This window comes from Ovis aries, chromosome 6 (assembly GCF_016772045.2).
Source record: "Ovis aries strain OAR_USU_Benz2616 breed Rambouillet chromosome 6, ARS-UI_Ramb_v3.0, whole genome shotgun sequence".
In the NCBI taxonomy this organism is placed as follows: Eukaryota; Metazoa; Chordata; class Mammalia; order Artiodactyla; family Bovidae; genus Ovis; species Ovis aries.
In genome coordinates, this window is record NC_056059.1 from 36,686,975 (window position 1) to 36,696,030 (window position 9,056).

A 9,056-nucleotide genomic window follows, 5' to 3' on the forward strand; every position below is an offset into this window, starting at 1 on the left:
GGGGGGGGGGTCTGGCCTCCTCCACCCCAGTCTAACAACCAAAAATGCCTCCAGACTTTGCCAAAAGTCCCATAGGGGGCAAACCTGCTCCCAGTTGAAAGCCATGGCCTGTGGCCCCATCTCAGTGTTGATTTTTGTAACGCCCAGCTTCCTTTTCCAAGGATTACTTAGTGTCCATACATCCAGATTTTTTATTTTGTAGTCTGATTATAGGACCTTAAAGTTTTCCAGTTTCGTAGTTTTCATTCTATCCCAGACTTATGAAATAGATTGCATCTAGGTTTTATATTCTAACACACTTACCCACTGTGTCATCTACACATTTAGTGACTATCTTTGGTGCCGTATCCAAGTGGTTGATAAATACTGAAAAGGCTGGGTCAGGTAAAGCCTCCTGGCTCTAGGCTTCCCTGCAGATTCACATCAACATTGCAGCGGCTCTGCATAAATGTTCACAGGCAGCTTTCCTTTCACAATCATTGTCCCTCATTCTTTACTGAAATCCAAATATCCTGCCAATCCTATCAAAGAAGGAAAAATGGCTAGCTTTCCTGATTTGCATTCAAGAAACCGGTGTTAGTCACTGTTGATCACTGATTCTTTTTCAGTTGCTCATATGTTATCTAGATGTTGATGCCTTCTAGAATCTACTCAGTATCCACAGCAACCTGGTGGTCTTCTAATCTGAAGATCCATTTTGCTGTTTCTTTTTCCCTGTGTTTTCCACAGCTTACTGAGAATGGTTTTGTGTAGCTTTGTCTCCGGAAACATTGATTCTCTTTTCTGTGCAGGATGTAGTTTCCCTTTGTTGAGCTCTCTCAAGACCTTGGGATCTGATTGGTAAAGCTTGGACCCCTGACTTCATTTCTTATCTGACTCGGGCAATGTAGGAGACCAGGGTTCGATCCCTGGGTTGTGAAGTTCCTCTGGAGAAGGGACTGTCAGTCCACTCTAGTATTTGTGCCTGGAGAATCCCATGGACAGAGAAGCCTGGCAGGCTATAGTCTGTAGGGTCGCAAAGAGTCAGACACGACTGAGCAACTAACACAGATAACACACACACACACACACATAACACACGCACACTATACTCTTAATAGAAATTTGTATTTCTCTTTTAAAGCTGAATTACTGAAACAACAGGCATTTATTGAACGCCTTATACAGGCAGACATTGGCCGAGTTCGGGGACAGAAGTGAACGATGCCAGATCCCACCCGGTTTCCCTCTCCTGCCAGGGAAGGGAGGGGAAAGAGGCTAGCACTGTCCATGTGGCAGGTGTACCTGGCCAGGTACCCTACATGATTATCTCAATTGTTAGAAAAACAATGTAAATGGGACCTGCCACTTCCTTACAAAAAAAGAGAAACTTTTCAGCTATTAATGGAAAAGCCACTTTTACCCTGTAAATTTTAAAACGACTTTAATTTTTAGAAACTAGTAATGAAGCTTTTACTTCCATGGATCAAGAAAAGAGACTGAAGATCCGAAGTGACAGCAGAAAGAATCTAGGAAGGCCGCCTAGTTTTTGCCGACTTTGCCTTCATGTCTTCATAACAGTAGTTTCACTGTAGCTGTGTAACAGTCCTTTTCTTTTGCCTGTGTGTTTATTCATTCACGTGATTTCAGAGGCACCACCGTAAACACACCAAACTCTGTGATAAGAGAATCACCACGCACAGTGAGTCGTGTACTTTGCCGTGAGCAGTGGCTCCCCTGACAGCCATTGGCTGCATGGGCCTTAAGCCCCTCAGTTTACCTAACAACTGATGTTAGGATCCTGTTGTTCATGTAGCTGAATGCCTAACCAATTTCTTTAATTTCTCAAGATATTCTTTTCTGGTCTGACTGTACATTTTGACCGTGAATTATTTCCTTTAAGAGCTTTCTTTCAGACGCTGACATCATTTCTTAGACTCACGTAGCTTTAAATTGACACCAACATATTGTCATTTGACCTCATTATTTTTCTAACCACATTTTTATCAAGGTAGAGGATATCACATTTTTCTTAAGAGTCTTGGATGCTGAAAAATACAGCTGTGGCCCTTAGAAATTCTTTGAAAAAGAAATGTTTCATGAGCCCAGTAATGGAAAGGTAAATGTTTTGATCTTCTCAAAAGTGTCCAAAATTTTTGTTTATCAAGCAACCACAAATATTTCATAACCTCACCTTTTATATAGAAAGGATGTATTGTTGAATTTCTGAAATTCTTCCTAGCTTAATAAAAATAATTGAGGCACATAAGTAGTGAAATCTTTGAAGCACTGATTTCTGCTGGTGAAGTTCAGTATGTATTGTCACAATGCTGAGAATTTTTAGATTCGTTTGCTTCATTTGATTTTGGGTATAAATTCTGATGGTTTTTTTCCTTCCTACCCTCGGTCTTAACAATTAACAACTGTTAATTGTACTGTTTACTAATTTGTTATAGTTTTTTTTCCCCCATTGAGTAGCTGTGTTTAGTGTTTGTCTTAATTTCTGTGTACATATAGATATTCAATAGCATATCCATCATGTGCATATGTGCTGCTAAACATAGATATGTAGAAGAAACTGTATGGGGTCTGGATAATCAAATGACTCTGAAATGATACTAGTAATGAAAGAGGGCCTGAAAAAGTCACCAGATTTTTATTAGGGTTGCTGTGTATCTCCAGGAAGAAGAGGAGGGTTCAGAAGACGATAACTACACGAAGCCAGACTTCATGGTCACCCTGAAAACCGATTTCAGCGCACGTTGCTTTCTGGACCAATTTGAAGATGACACTGATGGTTTCATTTCCCCAATGGATGATAAAATACCATCAAAATGCAGCCAGGACACCGGACTTTCAAATCTCCATGCTGCTTCAATGTATGTGGTTTTGGTGGTGTTATTAGAATGTTATGATGAAAATAATTTTCTGAAATACTATTTTACCCTTTGTACTTAACGGCAAAACATAAATGACTTGCCTAGGGTGTATCTCTATGGATGAAACAGAGTTTGTTTGTTTATTTAACTCCTGGCTCGGTGTTTTTAGAAGCTTCATCCCATGTTATCTGGGGGAGCATCTGAGATCTTGCTTAAACAAGGGGAAGGTCTCTTGTAAGGGACCTGTTTCTGTGTGTCACACCTCGCCATTTAATACACACCGAGTACAGATGGCATTCTTTCTTTCAAAGCAAAACATAACAGAGTGCCCTGGGATTTCATAAGCCTGAAGAATTTGTATGTAGCAGAAGCTTTGGCATCCATTTCTGTGACCCATAGCTCCCTCAACAGCTCCTGCATCTATGCGCTTTTCCCATTCTCTACCACCCCCATCTAGTTGCACAATCACTATAACAATTCAGATTTAACTCAATTTTCTTGAAATGTTTCTGCCCCTCTTAGACCAGAACTCTTGGAACACCTTCAGGAAATGAGAGAAGAAAAGAAAAGGATTCGAAAGAAACTTCGTGATTTTGAAGACAATTTTTTCAGGCAAAATGGAAGGTCAGTGCGTGTGTCTTTCTTCCCCTCCTCTTCCTCACGTGCAGCCCTCTTTTTCCTCCATCACGTCTGTGCAAAGCTTCCCACCTGGGAACCACCCTCCCTGCTTCCTATAACCTGGGCCTTGGCTGTGTGCCCAGGGCTCCTTCAAGGTTTACTGTGAGATGGTGAGGTGTGTGTGGTCCTTCAGGAGGAAACGCTCCTTGGCTAATATCCAAGACTGATACAGATTCAGCTGACATCTCTAAAACTAACCTGTCACATCAAATTCTAATCTAAGAGGAGCAGCGTAAAGCTAAGTTTCTAGTGGACAGCACTGGTTTTGATTTCTGCTTTTGTTTTTTTAACCTTAATAAACTTGAAGGAGGAATAAGGAAAAGGGGAACTCTAGATCTTGCTGTTTTTTAAGCTCATTTTAAAAGCCAAGTTGTCAAGTCATGAGAAATACACCAGGAAGCGGCCTGACTGATAGGGTACCAGTGAGTTTTAAGATGTAATGTTATCGTCATCATAGAGCCTTATGCTGCGGGATAGTCTTCTGTGTTTGCAAAAGTGACCGCACACAGAATGTGTTACTCGGGTCACAGCAGAAGACAGGGTAGAACAGAGAATAGGTTTCCTTCTCTTACACTGCAGCTGAGTTTATCATTTTAAAATGTTTTATTGTAATCCAAATTGTTTAAACAGTATAAATACAGTTTCTCTTTAAGTCCCCTTTCCTAATTCTCAAAAGAATTGGAAAATAAAAATACCATAAAAATTAATTTTAACATTTAAAATTTACTATATTTCTGTTGATTTCAATTATTGTGTAAATTTATTTTAGGATTTCTGACTTGGATCTGTCCTATAACGACTTTTCAATGAATTTTTATACCTAAATATCTGCTTTTCTTTTTCCGTGAATTGTCGGATATTTTTAAAAACGTAGATAAAATAAATAACATTCAAAATAATCATGCATGCATGCATGCCATATTGCTCAGTCATTTTTTGCAATTTCACTCTTTGCAACTCCTCTCTGTCCATGGAATTCCCCAGTCAAGAACACTGGAGTGGGTTGCCATTTTCTTCTCCAGGGGATCGTCCCGACCCAGGGATCAAACCTATGTCTCCTGTGTCTCCTGCACTGCAGGCAAATTCTTTACCCACTGAGCCACTGGGGAAGTCCCCAAATAATATTTTAACACCAAAGACAAACCAAAGGATTAACATTTTGACTTGTTTGATTCCAGTCTTCTTTCCAAGCGTATTTTTGGTTTGTCTGTTTTATTTTTTTCCATCTATTTATAATCGCATTATGCACAGACATCCTAGAATTATGTAACTTGCGCATGTTTTAAGAAAATTGAATTGATGGGAATCAATAACTATCATACAAGTTTAGAACCGTCAGGGACTTCAGATTTCAGGGTGTGATTCATATCTGACACGAATGAAGCCTCTCAAAGGGCATGTCTGGGGTTGAGGTCACACACCCCCTTTCCCTTCCCTGCCCTCTTCTGGGAGTCATCCAGGATCCTTCCTTGAGCAGGCAGAACAGGAATAAAATCAGTTCACCGAGCAAAATTAATGAACCCCAAGCTATCCTGTTTCCCATTTTTGCTCTTGAATAAGAAGGAAAGGAAGCCTGGTGTTTGAATGTTTGACATGTACATTTCCAAGTGAGATGAGGAGCAGGGCAGCACCACACAGTGGCTGAGGATGTGGGGAAGAGCAGCACTTCTTCAGGTCCTCCTGCGGGTTGTGTTAATATTAGATCACAGATGCTCACCCTGTAATCAGCTCTCAATTATAGTCCTTGTGCATATAAAAGTATACATATAAAATTACTCAGTAAACGTTAAAGGCTTATTAGTATTCTCTGATCCAATTGCTGAATTCCAAGACTGATTTTTATAATAAGTAGGAGTATTAACTATTTTTTTGAGTATACCAATTACTAATTAGAAATTGAATGGTTCATTAGGTGAAGTATATAAAAATGAGAAAGCATTAAGTATAAATAAAGGCTTTCAGTATATGGAGACTCTTAGTGTGAATTTACATGTAGCCATAACAGAGAGAGTTTCTACGTTTCTTAGACCATCCTGTCTTTCTTCAAGATGCCAGAGTAACTCTGAAACTCAGTTGCATGGTGCCATGTGGGGACACTGTCTTTCACTGCTTGTCTAAATACAGCTCCAGTCTTGACACCAGTGATGCTTGGCAACGCTGATTCTGTGGGGCGATAAACTGCAAATTTCCACATGATGATAATTCACCCGATAAACAGTATCCTCTAGGAAAGACACCGCCTGATCATTAGCCCCTTTTCTCTTTGTTTCCATTAGAAATGTCCAGAAGGAAGACCGCACTCCAATGGCCGAAGAATACACCGAGTATAAGCACATTAAGGCAAAACTGAGGCTCTTGGAGGTGCTCATCAGCAAGAGAGACACTGATTCCAAGTCCATGTGAGGAGTCAGCCCCATCCGAGCAAGGGGGTGGGGGGAACGCAAGGGGAATGTCCCCCCTCCCCCCGCCTCTCCTGGTAAATAGCAGCTGGGCAGAAACTGGAAGGCAGCCTTGGAGCTGGACCTGCGCCCTCCTGCCTGCAGGCCCTGGGGGTCAGCCCGTTTCCATTGCCTGCTTGGAAACCATCTAGGTGGAAGGAGGCCACCTACCCCCACGCCAAAATTTTGCAAGGGAAAATCAAGATCTCTGCACACCCGTGTGCACAGAGACACACACATACACTGCAGTGGAAGCTTGCTGACACTGGCAGCGATGAATCACTACATGAAGATGCACTCATCTACAGAGGATGTACACTGTTCTTCCTTGGATAACTGAGAAACAGCATTCTCTGTCTAACTGTGACAATAACAAGCTCAGGACTTCCCCTGGAGAGCAAACTTGCCGTGCACATCTGTGTTCTCTGTGGATCCCATCCAGTGGGAGCCTGCATCAGAGCCCTGTTTGCTGCCTCGGCCATTCTTGTGACCTTCCCACGGAGCCACGCCTCTCCCCACTTGTGTGAATTGCTTCTCCTTCAGCTCTCGGGTAGATGGAAGCTGCACCTGCCTGGGATAGCAGTGCAGTCCTCTATCTGATGTTGTATTTCTTCGAGACATCCTCAGATGATAGAGAACTGCTCCCTGACTGGGGCTGGACCATCAGCAGAGGACAGATGGGATAGAGAAGTAGCTAATATCCGTGCTGATTTTTCAGTTAGGCAGCAGTGAAGAGAATTCTTTCCTGAACGTTGACTACACTTATCAGCTTCAGAATTTATCATCAAACACTTAAGCAGGAGGAAGGCCAACAGTCTGTTTGGTTTGGTTTTGGCTCTAGCTAGACAAAAGGGTCTTGCTTGATTCCTAGCTTAAGTGTAGGGAATCATGAGAGAGAAAGAGCCTGTATTTTAAGCCTTCTGTGTACTTACCAGAGTTTAATTTTTTTTTTAAGTAAACCTGCACTAAAAATCTTTTCTAACTGAAGGATAAGTGTAGCCCTCAGAGCACAGCCCAAGGCAGAACCTAAATCACACGTTTTCAAGATCCTGTATAAAGAGAAAATAATGGTGTGTGGCCAGTTACAATGATAGTTTCTTCAAAGACGGTGTCATAGAGCTATCTGTATTAGACATTTTGGAGGGACCAGGGAATTTAAGACACCAAATCATCCATCACCTCAGTGTGCTGATGTTATCTGGTGATTGGTTAGTACTTTTTGACCTTCTGTGTCTGCACTAAGGAAAATGAGTTCTGCCTGTATATCCTAGCCCACCTGTGTGCTCTGGGAGGTTGAGCAGCAGTATCTGCCCACCAGCCACTGGTTGCCAAGAGAAGGTGTTTGAGCAGGCTCTGCCTTTTGAAGATTATGGTGCAGGGTGAACAAGACAGCAGAGGGTACCATTTTGTTTTCTTTAATAAGAAGAACAATGGAGAAAAGTCTTCCTGATCAGTTGTCACTTTCCAAGGTGGGTTCTTGAGAAACTGGTCAGATTAGGTTTGTAGCAGCATTTTCCATGTGAGGTAGTGGCTCTCTGTTGGTTAAAAATTGTTCAAGTTAGGAGTAGGGGGAAAATAGCTTTAAGTTTGCTCTTTAATCATCTAGAAGCACGAGCTGTATGTTGAAAGCACCCTGGTTTAATCCACACACTTAAAGACGGTACATAATCCTACAATATAGTTAGTTTGGTATTCTCTGCTCTACTGTTTACATTGCAGATTGCTATAATTTCAAGGAGTTATATTATAAATGAAATGATGCACTTTAGGATGTTTTCTATTTTTGAAATCTGAACATGAATCATTCACATGACCAAAAATTGTATTTTTTAAAAGAAATACATGTCTAGTTTGTCCTTTTTAAGTAATTACTCTCTCAAATAAGCTATAATATAAATCACATCATTACCAGTTAACTTTCAAAGCACATCTGTCTAAGTATTGTTTTGAAAATACTAATATGCTACAAAACTTTCAAAGAGAAAAGGCTATCTAAATGAGAAGTTACTAAATGTTTTGCAATCTGTTGTTTCTGCCAAAGGTAAATTAAGTAAAAGATTTATTCAGGAATCCCCTTTGAAATTTGTATGATTGAATAAAAGTAGACACCAAGTTAAAGTAAAATAAATTGTGTATGCAATGTCGTCTTTTCCTTTGTAGTTTATAATACACTTCCTAGAATGGTGCCCAAATTACGGGAGGGGAGTCCTGTTTTTACTAGATTCTATCTGGACACGTTAGTCAGTAGGTTCTGGCTCTGCCAGAAATGCTGGGGCAAATTTGTTTCCACAGCAACCGTTTCTGCAGCCTGGAGTCTCAAGGCCCTACAGGCAGTGTCTTAATTGGCTTCATACAGAGTACACTGGACTGCAGTTTCCCCTTTGCTCTCTCGGGAATGCATATGTGTATTTATTAACACATGCCAACAAAATAAATGTCAAGGGTTATTTAATAACAATGATAAGTAAAAATAAAGTGTGAATAAACTTGATAGTACGATTGTAAGAATTAGAGATAGCAGAGACTTATAATTTTCCAAGCAGTTGCTTTTATTGTGTTTTAGTCTGGCGTAAACCTTGAGACAGATGTTTACGTGGGCTATGGTATCATTACTGCATTTCATCTTTGAAGCATTGAGGTTGATCTTACTTTTTAGACAGGTATGTGTAAGGTTTAGGATAATGGCCTGCTATGAAGTGTTTCACAACCGGCAGAATTTGTCTCATGCCAGTACAAGAAAGTCTGCACCATCTCACTAATCTCTGATTCAGGTCACATTTCCCTGAAAGACCAAATCACATTTCAAACTGGAGAATTTTTTTTTTTTAACTTGTTAGCTGTAATTCATTATGAGCTAGTAATTAGATTTCTTTGCTTTGGTTGCCCGTTTGAAGTCCAGTAATTATTATTCCGTGACAAGGCAGGGATGAGCAGTGCCTCTGTTTGTAACATCAGTGTGATCTGTGTTTTGTCTCGTCCTGACGCAACGCTTGCGTGTGGCAGAAGAGCCTGAGGCAGGGTGTGCCTGCTCCCAGGCGTGGCATTTCTAGCCCAGGACAAACGCTTCAGGGCTGTGCTTCTG

At 40.9% G+C, this 9,056-nt stretch overlaps 1 protein-coding gene across 23 annotated transcripts in view; it reads left to right on the top strand.

The window, feature by feature from the left end:
• The window catches only part of FAM13A (family with sequence similarity 13 member A), a 340,765-nt gene extending 332,663 nt beyond the window's left edge, over positions 1-8,102 (top strand). For 15 of the 23 annotated variants that reach the window (XM_060416886.1, XM_060416887.1, XM_060416892.1 and 12 more), the window contains 3 exons: positions 2,662-2,858; positions 3,381-3,482; positions 5,813-8,102. In XM_060416886.1, coding sequence (XP_060272869.1) covers positions 2,662-2,858; positions 3,381-3,482; positions 5,813-5,939 — 426 coding nt within the window. In that variant the 3' untranslated portion in view covers positions 5,940-8,102. Of the gene's footprint in view, positions 1-2,661; positions 2,859-3,380 lie in introns of all 23 variants that reach the window. The other 8 variants (XM_060416890.1, XM_060416884.1, XM_060416885.1 and 5 more) reach the window with 1 other exon arrangement.
• Positions 8,103-9,056: the final 954 nt, after the last annotated feature.